Source organism: Rhinichthys klamathensis, unplaced genomic scaffold (assembly GCF_029890125.1).
Source record: "Rhinichthys klamathensis goyatoka isolate OS25496 unplaced genomic scaffold, OSU_Roscu_1.1 h1tg000527l_1, whole genome shotgun sequence".
NCBI lineage: Eukaryota > Metazoa > Chordata > Actinopteri > Cypriniformes > Leuciscidae > Rhinichthys > Rhinichthys klamathensis.
The window spans coordinates 689,793-711,030 of record NW_026607004.1 but is presented as its reverse complement, the minus strand read 5'-3'; the positions used below and the strand labels follow the sequence as shown (position 1 = coordinate 711,030).

The 21,238-nt window shown below is 36.8% G+C and overlaps 1 protein-coding gene across 4 annotated transcripts in view; it reads right to left on the bottom strand.

The window, feature by feature from the left end:
* Positions 1-17,445: 17,445 nt before the first annotated feature.
* slc8a2b (solute carrier family 8 member 2b) overlaps positions 17,446-21,238 on the bottom strand; it is a 125,702-nt gene continuing 121,909 nt past the window's right edge. For all 4 annotated transcript variants that reach the window (XM_056238603.1, XM_056238607.1, XM_056238606.1 and 1 more), the window contains 3 exons: positions 20,335-20,434; positions 19,518-19,796; positions 17,446-18,297 (listed from right to left, as the gene is read on the bottom strand). In XM_056238603.1, the coding sequence (XP_056094578.1) occupies positions 17,921-18,297; positions 19,518-19,796; positions 20,335-20,434 (756 nt within the window). In that variant the 3' untranslated portion in view covers positions 17,446-17,920. The remainder of the gene's footprint in view (positions 18,298-19,517; positions 19,797-20,334; positions 20,435-21,238) is intronic.

Here is a 21,238-nt window from a genome sequence, read left to right as displayed (position 1 = left end):
ATTCGCAAATACCGGAAGTAGCTAACCGCGGCCATATTGTTGACATGACAACTGTCCTGCCCCTAGCTAGCCGCGCGCAGATTTGAGTTGAGGGGAGCAGTAACGTTAGCCTAATGGCTTCGTCTCGTCGGTATCAAGAGAAGATAAGCTTGATTGGTGTGGACCCATATCAAATAGACCCAATAGCCTTAAAGCTCCAGTCCGTAACTTTTTTAAGTTAAAAATAATCCAAAATAATTATATTAAAAAAAACTTATTCTGCCAGTGGTCAAAACTATCTGCTTGCCATAGCTAGATTCAAAGCGGTTAGCTTGTAATAATGATTTTAATTCCAGTGGTACTGGTGGGTTTCCGCGGGAGATTCGAGCATGTCTTTGCGTCATGACGTCACACCCGTACACATAAAGAAGGAGTTTCGGCTAGCCGGCTATACTGCGAGTGACGAGATGTTTAGATGTATAGGCAGCAGCACTTTACATAATTAAACTTATGGCATCCAGAAAGATCCAAACAACAATCATCAGTGTCAACTGAAGATTCAGCAGTTATAATAAAACCCAAAAGACTTCGTACTTCGGATTTAAGGTGGCTAGAGAAAGAGAAAGAAACCGTCTCATGCGAACACAAGGATTTAAACATCGGCGGGGCTTTTGAAAAGTGCGTGAACTCCGTGTTTTGAAGGGGTTCAAAACGGAAGAAGAGACGGCTTTTTTCTGCTGAACAAGTAAGACATTTCAATAGTTCAATCGTGTAACAGTACGTTTTCTTAATTCACACAGTTATGGAGTTTCCTTTGTTGTACCTTTCTCGTTTTGCTATTATGGAGATTGCTATTTATAATTAATCTCTATTATGGAGATTGCTATTTATAATTAAATCTAACGAAGCTTATCATGTCGAATGCTTTTCCCCCTTAGTTGGTCAGAACAAAAATGGATTTTACTTACTTGTTCAGAAGACATTTTCTTATGAAAATTCTTATGTTGGTCAAACTTTCAAAAAGTGAATCTGTGATTCTGTATGACAGTATCCACACAGCGCGGTGACTGACAGCAGCACTCGCCTCAAAGCACTGTGTTCATCCGCGCTGTTTCATGCCGATTTACAACCCACGTAAAGATAATAATTCCGCGAATCACTGCAGTTACAGATTTCGAACAGAGAGATGGCGACAAAGAGGAAAAGATACGGACTGCAGCTTTAAGTAAAGATCCGTCCTTATTGCCAGCCGTAACGTATCCGGATATTTATATCTCGTTCATACAGTATCCGCATACACTTCGCAGGAGCTGAAGGCGCTGTAACAAAATAACACATCATACAAGCACTAATTCCCTACCTTAGTATCAATGCCAGCCCTATATGTTCATCGGTAAGCTACTGTAACTACTAACTGCAAATTACTGCATGATACTGAAACTCTCAGTGTAGGTATCAACTGTGTTTTGGGGATCTGGCTAACTTAAGCCCACAAAGGACAATATCGTATTAATACTAATTTAATAATTGTCTCAATTTATGGCAGCTTTCTCTATTTGAAAGAGCAGTTTCAGCCACTGCTTACAGCTAACCATATGTGATAAAATGATGGGAACAGACTTTGCTGTGGGGAGTTGGCTGAAAGTTTAGCCTATTTATCCTAGCTAGCCACAAGTCTCTCCTGCGCTGGCTCAACTCCTCTGTCTCCTTCCTTTCATGTTTTCTGACAGTCGGTATCGCATAAAAACTAACTTCGGGGTTCTTATTGCTGTTGTTGGAACAGCCTTGTATGACACAACACACCATCGCGCTGTTTAAAAAAAAAAATACAGCGATAATACCATGGATAATACCGACGCTGCCTCGCTTGTCAATTGACAGACTGCCGGTTGTCGTGGTTTCTATGTCAACAAAATGGCCGCCGCGAACATTGATGACGTAGATCGAATAACATACAATATAAAAATATAACTGTTTTCCATACTAGGACATTTTAAAGTGGAAAAACCCCCAACTTGTGTGCTTAATTCAAAGTCTTGATGAGCTTTGTGTGAGGAACTGACTGAAATTGAAGTCATTCTATCACTTTCCGCCAGAGATGACCAAGCTGCACTGTGATCAATCATGTGACACACAAGAACCAATGCAATTAGCCTTTAATGGCACTTGGTGCAACGTTCCTTTAAGCATGAATGAGAATTGTGAGGGGGAGATTATAAAGTGAATAACTACTTAATTTCATGAGTGAATAATGATATAATATACTTTTTTGGGGGGATGGTTATTCCTTTAAAATTAAAGATTGTCATTAATTAATTAAATGAATTGTTTGCATTCAGTAAGCTATTTTCTATGATAGTGTGGGCACTTCCGATTCATTTGCCACTATAGGTAAATAACGGGAAGAATAAAAAAATGCTTATGATCAAATAATTTGTGCTGCAAACCAGTATGTTTATGATTACGATAATTAATTAAATATGATAACAAAAACAGTTTGCTATATCAAGCAGCATAACGGACAGCTTTTTGTTTTTGTACAACTAATACAACTGGAACCGAAGCCTCGTCACAATCAAGTTACATGAAATTAAAATAGTAAAAAATAAATAAAAAACACATAATAAATTACTCAAATTAAACAAAAAAACCCTGAAAATATAAAAATGAAAAATAATTCAAAATATGAATATATTGAATAGTAAATATGTATGACATGAATGCATGGTTGGGGAAGTGGGGGGTTGTGTCACTGGTTGAAGCTGTCCGTGGTCCTGAAGCCACCCAGGTCCCTAAATTAAACCCTGTATTAATAATAATAAGATTTACATGTCTGTTTGACAATTAATAAAGAGGGACAAGGTGGATCATCTACCCAGGGCTAAAGAGCATAATCTGACATTGCAACATTAGCCTAATAACACAAGGGATCAATACATCGGATGGCTATTTTTGCCCATATTGTGACATCACAACCAGCCTCCCATGATTACATACAATCACAAAACACCTTAATACACTCTTAATAAGGAATGGTTCAATGGGGTTCTATATAGAACTATAGGGTAATGCCTAAATTTTGAAGAACCCTTTATGCCAAAAAGGTTCTATATAAGGAGAAATGTCTCAAATAACTGCATAGTACTTTCATGTTTAACAGGCTACTTCATTTTTTTCTCTCTAGTGAAGTGTTTATGAGCTGTTTAATACATAGAATTTATTTAAACTGAAGAATTAATTAAAACTAAATGAAGTATCTAATTAAAATCCATAAAATTATCATATGAAGCGCCTAACAGAACCCTTTAAGGCCCCTGTTCACATCAAGGACGATAACAATAACGATAAAAACAAATCGTTCTACAAATAAAAGAACAGCAGAGTCCACACCACAACTATAACGATAACGGCACATGGAAATTATATCGTTGGAATCACTTTTTGAACAATTTTTTCCAGCTGATGAACAACACAAACGTTGACAGTGAATCAAAATCCATCCTGCTTTAAAGGGTCATGAAACCCCCCTCTTTCAGCTCAAGTCTAGCTCACAATCTTTTTAAAAAATGCAACTTAAATGGGCGTGGATGGCTGTGAGAAGAAGGGAGGGGAGTGGGTGTGGTATGGCACGGCAGGGGAGAGGAGAGGGCAGGGCGGGATAACTGTCATTGGCCAGTGGCCCATGCATATCAACTGTCACTAAAAATCAGTGGTAAAACGTGAGGAAAAGCTAGATTTTTTATAGCTGGCAAAGTTAAAGTCTAATGAAATACACTGACATCTTATGTTTGTCCTTTCAAAAGTAACTGAATGCCCTGCAACATAGGCCTATATTAGCCTACACAGTAATCGTAATTCTATTTAAAATATATTAGTGTTCATGTACAATTATATTGTCATTATAAAATATATATTCACACTATACATGCATATATTTGAAAATAATTCATTTAAAATGATTATAAAGATATACTGCTCTTGCCTGGGTGAATTACTCGCTGAGTTTTGTTTAAGTTTAGAGACGTGCTCCCGAAAAAAAGTTCACGGAGACGGAGGCAGAAAGCACATCCTGTTTATTTTCTTTATTTTATAAAAGCACACAGTTTTGTTTCGATTGTAAGTGGACACATACAAAAGTAGACATTTAACAGTTTATTCTTTCATATTTCTTAAGTCTGTATGACCATAAATAACGGAGTATTTTAAGTCTATTTTGCTGCTACGTGAAAAAAATCCAGCAAAACGCGCCGGCGGGTTTGTCGACCCCAGAGGTTTAACAAAACTAAGGCAAGTAAAACGGTCAGGTTTACATTTTAGGCAACACACACACACACACACACACACACACACACACACACACACACACACACACACACACACACACACACACACCTCTGAAGGGATAGAAAAGTCCTCGGGACTTGCTTGGTACCGCATCGCTCGCAAGACGCAACTTGGATTGGTGAACAAGGCCGAAGTCCACCATTCTCCAGTTCTCGAAGCTCTCTCGTTACAAAACTGCTTGCTACACACACATAGTTTAGATGTGTCTGTGGTTGATGGCCAACCAACCGCCCGCAGCCAGACTCTAGCCCTGGCAGCATCGCAGGGAAAGATATGCACTGGAACTTTTGCTCATATACTGCGCGTCGTGCGCGATATCACAGTTTGACATGCCTGTCATTGGAAAGATCCATGTGGTGTCATTAATAATTAGGAGACAGTGTCTTCTCATAGGATAAGAAAACTCAGTCTCATGAATAATTATGAGACACCGATGATGAGTCATCAAAGCACTCACAGTGCACTGCGGACACTATGAAGATTTTAAACCCGGAAGACAAAAACACCGGGAAAAAACTAAAATGTAACTATTTTCCCCCTACTATTAAATCTAACAGATGCTAACATTGTCTTCAATGGTGTTCAACACACATACCTCTGTTAAAATCTCAGAAAATTGGGTTTAGGGTTTCATGACCCTTTAACCCTCTGGGGTTGTTCGTTTAACAGTCACACTTGGGGTGTTCGGGTCCAAATGGACCCAAAGGGCAGGATTCATATTTTAAAAAAGAAAATCATAATTTTTATTTTTAACTTGTTTTCTATAATTTTTTTTCTTTTCTTTTTTGGTGTTTTGAGATATTTTATGATTTATAATTAATATTTATGCAATAATTATGAGCCATTTTTTCCCATTGAACATAATAGATTTTTTTTTTTTTTTTTTTTTTTTTTTTTATCAAAGCTGTATTACATTTTAGAGTGAAGCCTAGGCCTCATGAAAGCAATTTAAAAAAAAATATAGATGCCATCTGGTGGACACACTGAGCATTTTTATCACGCAATAGCACATTTTTACCACTAGTGGATTTACAGCTCTCTGTAGAAAGGCTTGGGGATTCTAGTAATTTTTGCAAATATATACCAATTTTTTTTCAGGTTGTTGATTTTTAAAATATAATAACAGATTCTCAAAGACTATTTTTGTCTTGTTTTTTGTTTGTTTGTTTGGTTTAAATGGTAATTTGAAGTGCCAGTTTTACTTTATAATACAGATTATTATAAATATATAATACAGTGTGTGTGTGTGTGTGTGTGTGTCTGTTTTGCACTCTTGATGTTTTAGAGATTCACCCCTTCACCGTTGAGTCATTTTTTCTGCATTCTGGCTGATTTGTATATTGTATGCACAAAAAAACTGTTTTCATATTTTTGACAATTTCCCATTCATTTCCAATGGGGGTCATTTGGACCCGAAGGTCCTAAGTGTGAGTATTTTTTATTTTTTTTTTACAACCACTTAGACTATTCAAATAGACTATTCTATTTGAATAGTCTGTGTTTTCATATTGAATAATCTGTGTTTTCATATTTTTGACAATTTCACATTCATTTCCTATGGGGGTCCATTTGAACCCGAAGGTCCTGAGTTTGACTATTTTTTTTACAACCACTTAGACTATTCAGATCCTGTCCCCATTTGTTTTGTGTGTTCACATACCTAATACCATAAAAGTCACCTAGTTTCGTAACATTCCGATTAAGCTGTGATTTTTAAAAATTCAAAACAGATTTATGTACAGTAATCTGAATTTATGAGTGTGTATGTGTATAAAAGTGTGTGTGTGTTTGTGTGTGTGTGTGTGGATGTGTCTGTTTTGCACTCTTGATGTTTTATAGATTCTCCCCTTCACTGTTGTGTGCTTTTTTTATGGATTGTGGCTGATTTGTAGATTGTACGCCCCAAAAAACTCAGTTTTTTCACATTTTTGCCAATTTCCCATTCATTTCCTATGGGGGTCCATTTGGACCCGAAGGTCCTGAGTGTGACTATTTTTTTTACAACCACTTAGACTGTTCACATCCTGTCCCCAATTTTTTTGGGTGTTCACATACCAAATACCAACAAAGTCACCATATTTCGGACCATTCCGAAGAAGCTGTGATTTTTAACATTTTTTTATTTGAATGATTCGGGTCCATTTGGGCCGAACAACCCCAGAGGGTTAAAGAGCTCAAGCATTTAAAACGGCAGATGACAAAATTACAGTGTGCTTAGAATAGATAGAACGATATCATGTGCTGGTGTGGAAAACAATATAGTTATCGTTCTTGGTGTGAAAGGGCCTAAATTAAGCTTCTTTATAGAAGAGTGTTTTACCTCAGTTCTCACTGCTGTGAGTGATTGATTATATTATATTATATTACATGGGTGACATATTGTGACACATTCCACAAAGTCAGAAAAAGAAGCAATAAGATTCAACATATAGGCTATGATCATAAATGGTGTCAAGCAGTAAACTAAACGAATGCAGAACCAATATGAGTATTACAGTCAAATAACCCCCAGTGTTTGCATATATGCACAGCAGATCAAATATCCAGGAATATTTCAGAGGCACTGTATTCATGCACACAACGCCCACCGAGCAAGATCTACGGAAGCTATTCCTGCAGATGTCATTTATTATTCACACTCACTCATCAGTGTCTATAAGAGCAAGGCCTCAAATATCCCTTTCATACATTCTCAAGGATCTCATGAATAACTCAATGAATGCCAGCAAATGCATGACAGTCTAAGATCATCCGCTGCTGCCCAACTCTGCTCTGCTATCCAGAATATAAAGCTTTAAAATTAAGGTTTTGTTATTTAGATCTTATCATTTGTTTTCTTCCTGTGAGATGCACAATGAAAGTCGATGGTGATATTATATTCAATTTTAATATTACAGTTAAGCTCCTAAGGCAGAAAAAAACACCATTAAAAGTTGTGTACACTATTGTTTTGTACACTGCACTTGTACAATGCAATAGCTTTGTGGGAGAAACACTGTAATTTCTATCTAGGAAATTCTAAATAGTCTATCTAAATCCTATATCTAATTCTTTGTGGGAGAAACACTGTAATTTCTATCTAGGAAATTCTAAATAGTCTATCTAAATCCTATATCTAATTCTTTGTGGGAGAAACACTGTAATTTAAGCTGTTAATCAATGCTAAGTCTCCAATCTTATTTGCAGTTGAGTTCAATTAAAAAAAATGGCGCCTTTTTGTCATGCACAATGTTAAGTAACATTATTTATGAGCTTTTTCTTCTTCAGTTTTCTGGTGTTTTTAAGAGTTTGTCTATCCATTTTCCTTGTTTCGAAAACAAAAGCATTTTTTCTGCTTAAGACCTCCTTTTGTCTTACAATAATATGGCATTGGTTTGGAATGAATTAAAAGTGTTATTTTTGGGTAAACCGTTCCTTGATGGCCTCGACACATTTTTAGCCTCTCCTTTTTTTCTTCATTCATTTTTCTGTACATTGCCCCACCACACCCATCTTTTCTGAGCGTTGAGTGAGTCACAGCTGTCTTTACAGTGTAAATAAAGTGAGAGTTATTCAAGCTCAAGTCTGAATGCTCTTATAACCAGCAAATCTAATGCAGCATGTAAGAGCATTGCACAACAACATGAACTGAATATCGTGGGTCTGAAATACAGTGTTCAGTATTTATGATGAAAATGGTTTTATGTGATAAATCTGAAATCGCTGCTATTCATTATGTGAAGAGAGGCGAGATTTACTTCCTCTTTCCAATGAAAGGATCATTGTTTGATACCATCAACACTCATACAGGATTGAAGAAGAGGTTGAGTGAGAGAAACAGAGGGAGAGCGAGAGAGAGGGGATAGTTGCAATTGTGCCATGTTGTGTAAAGTAACACAGTTTGCTTTACTGTGCATCGTTGTGCCCTATATGAGCATCTGTGGCCATCATCTGTGTGTGTTTTCTGCAGTCAGTGTCTGGCAAAAAAGGACGGTTAAAGCTAATTTTATTTGGCATAAAGAAAAAAGCACTTATGACATTACTTTCATGATAATAAAGCACGTTCCACCCAAATCCTGTCAAGAGCACAATTGTTTTTTTTTTTTAAATAAAATGTTTGCATTGCTGTAATGAGACCTAAACTCATTCAATTTCAATGAACACTGTTGACTCCTGGCAACATGAGCGTAATAAAAACATTTGTAGGAATGGCTCAGTGGCTTTCAAATAATGTCTCAATTCAAATCTTAATGGACCATTCTTTATGCAAAATATATTGATTTCGATTTAGGGTTAAGATGTGAGAAATGTTTTGATCGGTTTCATGTCATTCGCTCAATAGCACAGATGTATCTGCCAATAATTGGTATCGGACGATAAAAGCAAGTATTTTCACTTTCGGCTGTCAATCAAAAGGGGCCGGAAAAACGTGTTCAGACTACAGCTCAGACTGTGTGTGAAGAAAATCTCTCTTGGGTTGAATTTAGGGCAAGATAACGTAACAATTACAACAAAAAAAGTGTAATAGTAAAAAAAAGTGACAAAAAATAGTTTAAAAAACGACATAAATCCCCATTTATGCCCAAATCGCGTCCAGGGCATCGGTCGGTTCCAATGTTCGGCCCAGATTATCTGGTAATGTGAGCGTTTATCAAATCTTAAACTCACGATCTGCTCGCGGACACATCGGGCCGGCTTGACAATATCAAATATGTTTGATATGATTTTAAATCTACAGAGCCCCCCTAGTCCCACTTTGTCAAAAAAAATTATTATAACTATCTCGTGGCCTCAAGATACTAACTCGTGGCCTCAAGATACTAACTCGTGGCCTCAAGATACTAACTCGTGGCCTCAAGATACTAACTCGTGGCCTCAAGATACTAACTCGTGGCCTCAAGATACTAACTCGTGGCCTCAAGATACTAACTCGTGGCCTCAAGATACTAACTCGTGGCCTCAAGATACTAACTCGTGGCCTCAAGATACTAACTCGTGGCCTCAAGTATCTTGATAGTATCTTGAGGCCACGAGATAGTATCTTGAGGCCACGAGTTACTATCTTGAGGCCACGAGTTACTTATCTTGAGGCCACAAGATAGTTATAATAATTTTTTTGACAAAGTGGGACTAGGGGGGCTCCGTATAAATCAGAATGATTAAAACTATTATTAAATCAGCACTTCCACAATAGCCAATGAGAGACAAGTCCACAAGGAGACGGAAGTGACTGAACTTTTGAAATGGCGACAGCAAAACAACAAGCAGCAGTACGGCTCCAGCGGACAACGGAGATGGAGGAACGACTGGTGCAAATGTGGCAACAACACGACTGCCTTTATAATGTGTCCTCATCATATAATGTCTACAGCAAGCTGACGCGACACAGTCTCCATTTAGTTTACATCCGCTTCCCCGTGAGATCACGTGAGGTGCTAAATCATCCTCATTATATTGTAGTGTGTGATGCGCCACGGTTATCAAATCTTGTAGTGTGTGCAGGTTTGAGATTTTAAAGAATAAAATTTGTGAAGATTCTCCTTATGTGTGTGATGCAACCAGATTTCACAATTGGTTAAGATTTAACTCCTGCACTCTGAGTATTACCGAAATAAATCATGTCTCATGTAATTGCTCAATGAGTGTTTCAAGCAGCTTGTGAACAATGTCGCTTAACGTGGCATTTACCTCCGGAAAGTTACCCAATGTTCACAGATCGTTAGTTAACTATGAAAACACCAGTGAGGAGCTTATTTACTGGTTTATTATATTTATTTACTGTTATTTTTATATACATGTTTGAATACATTTGTCATGAAGACAAGTGTTTATGAAAACGACCTTATGTGCAACTGAGCTGCATACAAACATTTCAGTTTTTATTTGAGTATAATTTATTACATCTGAAAATAAATAGCAGTTAAATATAATAGTTTGTGCTATTTCAACATATTATACTATAGTAATAGCCTGATACAAAATGAGGGGGTTCCCTGTACTTTGCTGCATTATTTGGGAGATATTTCAAACTATCAGTATCAGATATATTATTCTGAATAATCGGCTATTGGTATAGGCAGAGTAGCCTAATTAAGTATCAGTGCATCTCTATATAAAACACAATCATAACTTGAGTGATGGAGAACTGACTGACATGTTTTTCATAGCAACAGTTCATTCATTGAATCCTTCGAGCTTGTGTTTATGTGTCAGCAAACCATCTGAGTAGGCTGGGAGGACGTGCATGAGAATGAGACAGAACTGGATCAGACACCATTTAATGAATTCAAACACTGACAACTAAAATATACAAACTCAACCGTTAAGAAGGCAGCCAAGCTTAAGAAACTGAATAGGCTTATAAAAGCAAAGGCACAATAATGACATAAGTTGAAAAAAGCTTACTGTTTAGACACTAAATACCTGCCACAGCTCAATCTCATGACCTCTCCCACTCAACAAGACACAAAAGCGTCTCTGTGTGCCATTCCTAATCATAATTTGATTCATTATTACAGCTGTATGAATCCCAGACTCACTCTGAAAGAATGAGGTAAACAACCTTAAAAGTCTGAAAAGTCTCTTGACGATAATCTCTCTTCAAGCACATTTACCTTTTATTTGTTTAAATGCCTCAACTTGGAGATGGAAATTAAAAGGTTGAGTGGTTTTAAACTGCATTTTTCTGAAATTAGGTACATTTCAACGGCTTTTAAAAACATTTCAGGAACTGCTAAGATTAGTAAATAGACACTCGTGAACATAATTCGCTTTCAGTTGAGAAGTAACGTTAACGTAACGTGTATCAAGCGATTTCAGTAAGGATAAGTATCGGACGGTAACGTTATATCAATAACAAGCCTAAAGTATTTTAATTATGTATCACTTTATTTAAGGTGTATATATATATATATATATATATATATATATATATATATATAAAGAATCAATAAAACATGTTTTAAACGTCTTTAGATAGTGCTAGACTCATGATGTGTCAGACCCTTAAATGCTCGCGCCACAAAAATGACAGAAATATATTCATTTAAACATCGACCCGTTCAAAGTCATCGAATACATCGCACACTGACCTTAATTCGTATCCGAAGAGAGAATATTTCACTTTCACACGCAGCCGCTCACCTGTGAAGTCACGCTGACTGAATACTATAAACACTGATCATCAACGGTCGGGAAGGTTTGAATGGAAGCCGAGGAGGCAGCGGTTGTTTGTAGCACGCGCTCATGGGTGTAAAGCGCGAGCTGTGATTGGACTTTCCGCGGTGGCGCGTGCCGGGGTCCGATGCGTGATGTCACCGGTACCCGTGGCTCGGGTCACTCGGTTTGTCCCGTTTGTCGCGGATGACGTATGGCGAGTTTCTTTTACACTTTAAAAATGTCCTGTGACTCGTAAGGAATTCACTCTTGTATTTTCTTCCATTAATTCTGGTGTAATATCCTTATGTAGAGAGAGAGGTGTTGTCATAACCTAACTGATAGCCTATGTGGTAGAATTCGTTTTTTTACAGTCCAAAAACAACAACAAATCTATTTGTTTTCTATTTCGAAAGGAGGTTGTCATCAAGTCTTGCTCTACTGGACTAAATTTGTTAATGGATTAGATCCGAAAAAAGAAAATGTAGCCTATGGTACACCTCTTATTAATTTCAGGACAAGATGACATAGGGACAAAGACAGTCTTGGATAGGGTCCAGATGATGAAATTCAATTACAAACATACAACCAAAAACTCACGCACATATTTTTTTTTTTTTTACTTTTTTGAAGCTACAGGCTTTAAAGCTGTTATGCAGTACAAAGCAATAAAGTGTTGTGTTTTCAGTTTTTAAAGAATAGTGAGTTTTAAACAACAGTCATGAATACTTTAGCCGAGGACAGTAAAGATGCACTAAACAAGAAATAATAACAGAAATATACATTTTACACGCATATGTGCCATTTAAGAACCTTAAAATAGTTTATAGTTTCTCTATTTTTATTATTTTTGACGAAAAAGGAAAGCTTACTGAATAGCAAACTGTCAGTATTGAACATATGCGAATCAAAACTTACCTATTTTACCACGACACAGTTCTCTGAACTTGACTTTTGTGATCACTAGATGGCATAACAACTGCTGGATTTATTTGAAAGATGAGTGAATTATCTGATCTGTACATTTTACTGTCCTATTTGCATGATTTATACAAATGAACAGCAATAGGCCGACAGCAGCCTTTACATACGGAGATCCAATCATTTGAGTTTTGATGTGTTATATATAGATGTTATTACAAACCACTCAAGGACAGTACATGTTTAAAATAAATAAACTATATTCAATAAGGTCTGCTTGAGCTCTAACAGCTACATCATTATATTTTCTTCTTAATCGGGACACAGTACACATCATGCCATTTTCTTCCAAACAAATGTCCTTAGTTTTGTCTTGACGTTTTCTGTTACTGACATAACAAAATGAACAAAAACATACAAACATAAAATCCTTATATATTACTTTCTAGTGAATTATTACAGTATTTGATATATATATTAATGTCACATCGTTTCTGACACATTATTAAAGTAATTTAACAGGCAGAAAGAGAATGATCACAGATAGAAGTGCACAAAAACAAGGCAGGGAGCAAGACCAGTTTGAGGTCGACACAGACAACATACAAAACTTGGAGGACAAGACAGATTCATAACATGAAAAGTAATAACTATTTTTCACATTTCTCTAGGCAGAAAAGAAATTGAGTGTAACAAACTGTTTGTCAATATCTTCCTCACTTCCAATTCTATTCTAAAACAGGGAGGATTATTAATATTGTGTGAATAGGGTACAAAAATACCTGCAAGTAAAAAAAAAAAAAAGAAGCAAAATAAGAAACGAAAGATGGGACAATACAGTAAATGTAAACTTTGACACTAATAACAGCTCATGCGTACAAACAGGTACTTCATGCATTTTGCACATTAGAGGCACATGTACAGCTTCACATTTACAGTAATGAACACAGTCCAACCGCTCAGAAATGCAACATCATCAGACATGTGTTGGGAAAAGCCAAGATGGCATTTTCTCAATGAACATGCCCTTAACACGGTTAACAGACAAGACAGTCACAGCTACAGTCTATTTTTACTCTGTTATCATGAGTTAAATTCCTTGTAAATTAATTCATAAATAAAAAATAGCCTTTGGCCCAGTACACAAGAAACTGTTTTACATGGAGACATATTACTTGCAATTCAAAAACACATAGATAGATAGATAGATAGATAGATAGATAGATAGATAGATAGATAGATAGATAGATAGATAGATAGATAGATAGATAGATAGATAGATAGGTGGAAAGATAGATAGGTGGAAAGATAGATAGATAGATAGATAGATAGATAGATAGATAGATAGATAGATAGATAGATAGATAGATAGGTGGAAAGATAGATAGATAGATAGATAGATAGATAGATAGATAGATAGATAGATAGATAGATAGATAGATAGGTGGAAAGATAGATAGATAGATAGATAGATAGATAGATAGATAGATAGATAGATAGATAGATAGATAGATAGATAGGTGGAAAGATAGATAGACAGATAGATAGATAGATAGATAGATAGATAGATAGGTGGAAAGATAGATAGACAGACAGATAGATAGATAGATAGATAGATAGATAGATAGATAGATAGATAGATAGATAGATAGATAGATAGATAGATAGATAGAGTGTGCAACATGTACAGATGTATTTACTGCACTAATAAACACTGCAAATGGAGTCTGAATTATCATACAACATATGGTGATTTCTTACAACCCAAGTAAACCAATTGAAAATATCTAAACATCTTGGAAATAGTTATCAAAAACCATTACATCAAGAACTATTGAGCTTCCTATCAATTTGAGAACTCTTGGAAATAGAAAAATCACCTACTGAAAATGTCGTATTCCAAAAAAGTTTTACAAAGCTTTCGACTTTAACAGAGTTGTAAAAAGAGTAAACATCTGACCTTCAGGGCAATGGGTGATTTCTTCAGATAAACTCCAGGTGGATTCCACAAAAACATAAGATCTACTGATGATAAAACTGAAGAAAATTAGAAGAAGAAAAAAACACCCCATTAACTCTCAGAAAATCTCTATCACGCTCCTTGTCATTTGTCGGATTTATTGCACGTTCTCTTCGTAGTGTTAAGAAGAAAAAGCCTACATGCACTAAAGGAAACCTGGAAGCAAGCAAAAGGGTCCGGATAGGCACCAAGTATTACCGAAGGGTTTACTGTCACATATTGCACGCTTTGTCTCAATCAATTTGGTTTCTGTTGTACTCAGAGAAAACATGAACACACTAACACGCAACACAATGCAGATACTATTATGAAATGTTATTAGCTAAGTCTCTTAAGGCAATAACAGATTTGGGATTCTGCTTATCTAAGATTGACCCCGTCCTCCAGGGTTTCAAATATGAAAATCTCTGTCAAAGAAAAGCAACGTTTTCTTACATTTTCTAAATCGAACCCCCATTGAACAATTTTCTACTGATGTGTTTTAACAGTCCGTTTAAGCCAGTTTAAGTTGATGCTGATGTTGAGCGAGTATAAAACAAGATTTCATGCTTTATCATTCACACAACATCTAAGTCAGAGAACGTATTCCTCTCGGCCGTAATGCAATCAAAGGCATGAACGTTGTTCAACGTGAGAAATATGAAAATGTGAGGCAAAGCAAAGCTTGCCACGTGAAAACACAGATCAATGGTGCTTTTTTTGTTTGTTTTTTTATTCTTGAAAATAAGAAGAAATCCTGATCTGCTCTTCAATAAATTAAATGTTCTTAATTAAGTACTGATCTCGCACTAAAATATCCTAAAAGAGATCTGGCAGCCATCATTGTAGTCGCAGAATCTGTCGTCCCTTTTAGTAAACAAACATTGTAAACTTTTCAAATTCATGCATGTCTTCAGAGTCAACGCATGCCACTATAGATCCGCCAATATGTACTCAATCATGCATTTCGATTGACTAGACCACAGACAAAAGTCTAGCACAGATACACACGTCACACAGCTTTTTACAAACATCTACAGACCGGACAGATGAGCCGACGACATAAAAACGCTTAGAATCCCCTTAACGTACATGTACACACAATCCTGAGTGCTCTACGAGTAAACAACATTTTATTGTGAATCTGTCAGGGACCAGACGATCCAAGGACCAATCAGCTTTCAGCACCACGCATAATGAGCCTGCTAAAGAGTTTATAAAGAGAATCAATGCGCAGCTCTTTAAATCATTAATAGTTACAAGCCCCAGACAGGTTTACACAATGGCGAATCTTTACAACTTTAGTGTTTTGTTATGAGAACTTGGATGCATCAAATAAACGTGATCACACTTCAGTTTCTGCACCCTAATTGCCTGGGAAAACCCAGACAACTTCCGGCAAATTTAGATTTGCTCTGAAAGTTAGTCTGGCAAAGAGCTCATTCAAATCCGCCGAAATCGCGGCACCAATCAGAAACGTTGGGCCGGGCTTTACACGATGACGACAGCGCTGGGATTTTGAAGCAGATTTTGTAGCCTACATTACAAAGATGGATGCCGCCGTCGAACATCACTCGTTCCAATCAGCTATCGCGTCTGTTTTAAGCGATCTGAACGTTTCCTTTTAGTTAAAAACCGAGCAAAGAACAACACTCGGAGATGTTTCTCCGCCGCTCTGCATACGTCATCTCCTTCATCGCTCTGATTGGGTTTAGGTCTATCCGCGACGTCTGTTGGTGACGCCCCTCTGGAAATGATTTGTCTATGACGCTTTGCCAGACCATAACTCAGTTACAACTGAGAATGGTCTGGTTTTAACCAGGCTAGCACCCTACTAAAGTTGACATCCAAATGCTTCGTAATAAACCTGTATTAAGAAGAAGATAAACTCTCAGTTACTTTGACTGGACTGAACTCCATTCGATGGAGACGTCTTTTATTCTTAGCATACTCTGAACACTGCTGTGGTCTGATTCTAAAGAGAGGAAAACAAACAGTTTCACGCACATCCCAGTATAGGCTTGGAGATATGGAGATGACGGCGGGTGTCTTCCGGTGGGATTTTTACATTGACACTTTTTGACATAGGACACATTGGACATAGAGAGAGTTCCATTGTCTCTGGGCAGCAGAAAGCGCAGAATGAACAATTGAAGATTCGAATCATGATGATGTCATCGAGAGAGTTCCATTGTCTCTAGGCAGCAGAAAGCGCAGAATGAATGTAACAATTGAAGATTCAAATCATTATGATGTCACAGAGAGCAGTGTTCCATTTCAGCAGAGCCCAGACAGTCATAAAACTATAAGTGTTGATGTAAAACTAAATGAAAATATCTGGATCCAATGTCTTTAAACTAGCAGAATATTGAGTCTGAAGTTTGATGAATAACTTTCTAGTTCCATCTTCGATCATTCTTCCGTCCATGAGCTGACGCAGCCCTAATTTTTTTGCCACTATTTTGCTGCCTAATATGAATTTCTGGTATCGTTAAACATGTTTTATTTTGTCATTGTAGGGCACAATTACAGTCTTTGATCGCTTAGTGTCTCAAGATCACTAATAAACCGCTAAGTCTGACAGATTTCCGGACAATATTTATGCAAAACAAATATTTCGTTATTTAGCATTCCTGTCACGTTCCTATAAAATTGAATTAGTGTTGGCTCCGATGAATGAGCAGTCCGACATCAATCACTCAAGCTGAAATATTAGTTCATTTGTTAGGTGGTGCGGTCACACTAGACTGCATTATTATCAGTTATTTATATTTTATTACTTATTAAAACAAGAAGCCCTAGAGCATGACATCATATCCTGCTGTGCATAGTCATTGCAGGCAGAGTCTAAAGTAATTTTGCATGCTTGAAAGTCTAATGTGACGCACATTTTCCGTCTGTCTTGCATTTTACTCTGGAGTCATATTGTGCGATCTGTCAAGCAGCGATCGTAAAGAACTGCTTTAGTACAGAATGATGCGCACAGCCCAAGCTAAACTGCTGCTCTGTTAAGCAGCTCTATCGCTGGGCATTTTCATTAGCATCTAAAGTGCCATCGCTATAGTTGGCGTTTCCTTTTCTCTTTCCTCTGATGTATTGTGCCCTTGAACCGTAAAAAGCCTGTTATGTCACAAATGTCTGCAGTGCTAAACAAAAGTCGTCAGTCCTGCCCATGAGCTCGAGAGACGAAAAGACTATTTTACATCATCGCTCCCTCTTTTGTTTTAGTGCTTTACACTCTTTTTTTTGCCTCCACTCTTCTTTCTTTCCATTTTGCTACATGCTTTGCATTCATAAACTCCTCTTCTTCCATCTCTCTCAAACATCGTCCATCTCTTGTTGTTTTTCTCTGAACTTCTTCCGCCTCAAATTCTCTACCAGGGTTCTTGGATACATCTAAGTTGAACGATCCTTGTATTCAACGACTCACCAAATACGTGTTTTGTAAGTGTGTGTGCAAATTTGTGTTGATGTGTGTAGCTTCTTGGCTCCGAGCCTCAAAACCTCCCCCCTCCCCCCCTCTCTCTCTCTCTGCAGGGCCGTTCAGAAGCCCTCGATGTGGCAATAGGCCTCAAGGCTGGAGAAGAGGATATAGAGGAACCACAGACCCAGAAAGAGGAGTGTAGTGAGGATACGCGAGACACGAGGGCCGCCCAGCTCTCCCCCGATTGACGGTCGGCGCCGGAACAGTAGTACACCCATGCAGACGAAGGCAAAAATAGTGAAGAGTGTGACGGAAAAGGCCAATGATCCGGGGTCCACGAGAAACCTCTTGCCCTTGATGGCCCAGTACACGGCCGCCACAGACCAGGCCACGCCGATACCCAGGAACACGTTGACGGCATTGCTGCCGGTGACGTTTCCGATGGAGGCGTCTGCGTACTGATCCTGAGTAGCGGCGACTTTACTGGCGAAAGTGTCTGAAAAAGGGAGATAAAGACATATAGGCATTAGTGGTTGACTTATTTATGGACAAGGCCGATAAACTGGCCAATATTTGTGTAGCTTTTCATTTCTTAAACAACCATGCACATCATGGCCATATTCCAGGATGACAAAGCCAAGATTCATCAGGATCAAACTGTGTGAGAATGTTTGTGAGGAGCTTGAAGAATCAGTTTCACACATGAATCGGCTCCTCTGAGTCCAGATCTTGAACTCATTGAAAGTCTTTGGGATGTGCTTGCATTGACAATACAAGATCTTGACCAAAAATGTATGCACCTCTTGATGGAAATAAATGTTGTGATGATATTTACATGAAAAGGTGAAAAGACTTTCAATGTGCGATCACTGCAATAATGATCCAATAATATACTCTTAATCAATTGCCTATTTAAAACCAAACAGCAACTTTTTTTTGGCCGGCAATGTATAATATAATATAATATAATATAATATAATATAATATAATATAATATAATATAATATAATATAATATAATATAATATAATATAATATAATATAATATAATATAATATAATAAAATATAATAATTAGATCTACACACATTCGACATTAAGATTTCATATTATTATTATTAATAATAATGTTTTTTGTGTCATTTATTTGTACTAAATTGTGATATAAAACTATATGCACTACCATTCAAAGTTCGGGGTACGTTTTTTTTTTCTTTAAAGAAATTAATATTTTTATTCAGCAGGGATGCATTAAACTGATAAAAAATGGACAGTAAAGACATTTATAATATTACAAAAGATTACTACTTCAAATATTATGCTGTTCTTTTGAACTTTCTGTTCATTAAAGAATCCTAAAAGATAAAATGCATTTCATTTCCACACAAATATGAAGCAGCACAACTGTTTTCAACACTGATAATAAACAGAAATGTTTCTTGAGCAGCAAATCATCATATTAGACTGATTTCTGAAGGATCATGTGACGCTGAAGACTGGAGTAACGGTGCATAACTTTGAACATATATTCAAATAAAAAACAGAAAATTGTAATAATATTGTAATAATAAGTCAAATAAAAAATTATGTTTGTGCATTTTTGTTCACAATAAATTCATCTTGCATTTATGCTGTGTTTTTTAATGCAGTGTCATTCAGAGATTTGAAAGTGTGGCTGAAGTGCCCGTGAATACTGGATTAAATGTCCCCAAGCACACCTGGGATAGAAGTGCCCAGAGCCACAAACACGACTGCGGTGACAGTGTCGCGAAGGCCGACAGTGCAGCCGAAGTGAGACGCCAGGTCTCCGATGACCGCAGTGAGGAGGCCAATTACAATGATGGACACCACGAAACAGGCCCATCCGTTCCAGTACTCCGTGGGCGGAACGAACGCGAACAGAACCTTCCAGAACACTGTCAGGAAGTGCATGACGTAATCGCAGCAGGACGGGAGACGCTCCTCTCGACCCTCGTCTTCGTCATCGTCTCCATCACCTGAGGATGCCACACACAATTAAAGATTTAAACAACCACATTCTGGACACAATTTTACATGCACGGTCATTAACACAACTAACCACCAGATGACAGTATCACATCGCTTACTGTACATGAACAACCTTATATCGTTCAATCCAAACCATTTTTTCTTTTACAAGTTTCATAATAATACAAAATAAATAACTTTAAATAAACAGTACGGACCATTTCTATGGTGCCTTTATGATACATTTTAAGTTGTTATAGAAAATTGCACACTGAACACTCTTCTTTTCTGTTCCATGAAAGCAAAGTGCACAAATGCGTACAAAACAAGTCATTTTTGAGCTATTGTGTATTGCTGAAGCTTCTGAGACTGAGCTTTTAAGAGGAGCAGGTTGAGAATGAAAGCGCCTCATTATGTGTTTTATTAAGTCTGTGTATCTCTGAGGGAATGCAATTTATACAGTGTGACTCATACAATGTATTCCTATTTCAAAAGAGACATCCAACACACTGTTGAAGAACACAAAGGTGTGTAAGACAGGCAGACCTGCACTGACGGTCACTGCATCCACAAACTGCTCTCGCCAGGAATGAGTGCCGATGACCAGCGCCAGGTTAGTCTTCTTGATCAGTTTATCAACGGTGCTCTGAAACACAGCAACGGATCACTGGCAACATTTAGACCACAGGATTAAGTACATTTAAGGTTGTTCACATGACATCATTAATGTGGCCCATATCAGACACAATGAACTTGTGTTTAAACTCAGGTAAAGTCATAAAAGCCCAGGTGTGCGTGACGCTTGCAGAAACTCATGCAGAGGACTTTTCTTTGATGTCACAGTTCAGGATAATCACTAGTGAAAAGCTTGGAACTGTGTTCTAATGGTGTCACTCTATCCTGGTATATTTGTCACCATATTATTAACAACAAAATTTCATAATATCATTTCATATAATGCACAATTATGATATATGACAACAAGTTAGATTGACATAAAAAATCATTCCGATGTCACTGTTCACTCTGATGTCAATATTTATTTATTTAAATATCAGATTCAATGTGATTCTTGCTCACAAAATAATAAAAACAAATATATAATAAAAACAAATAAATACATGTATTATTATTATATTTTCAGAATTTAAATTGATCAGATTCAGTGCGATTTTTGTGAACAAAAACAATAATAGAAATAAATATATCTATATATAATAAAATATTAATATATGTATACATATTATTAATAATAATAATACAAATAAATAGATATATTACTATTACTATTATTATATTTATTTTATAATTATATTATATTATAATTATTTTCAGAATTTAAAATATCTTATCAGATTCAGTGTGATTTTTGTGATAATAAAAAATAAATATAAATATGTATATACATTAAAAATATAAATATATACATACATATTTATAAACACACACA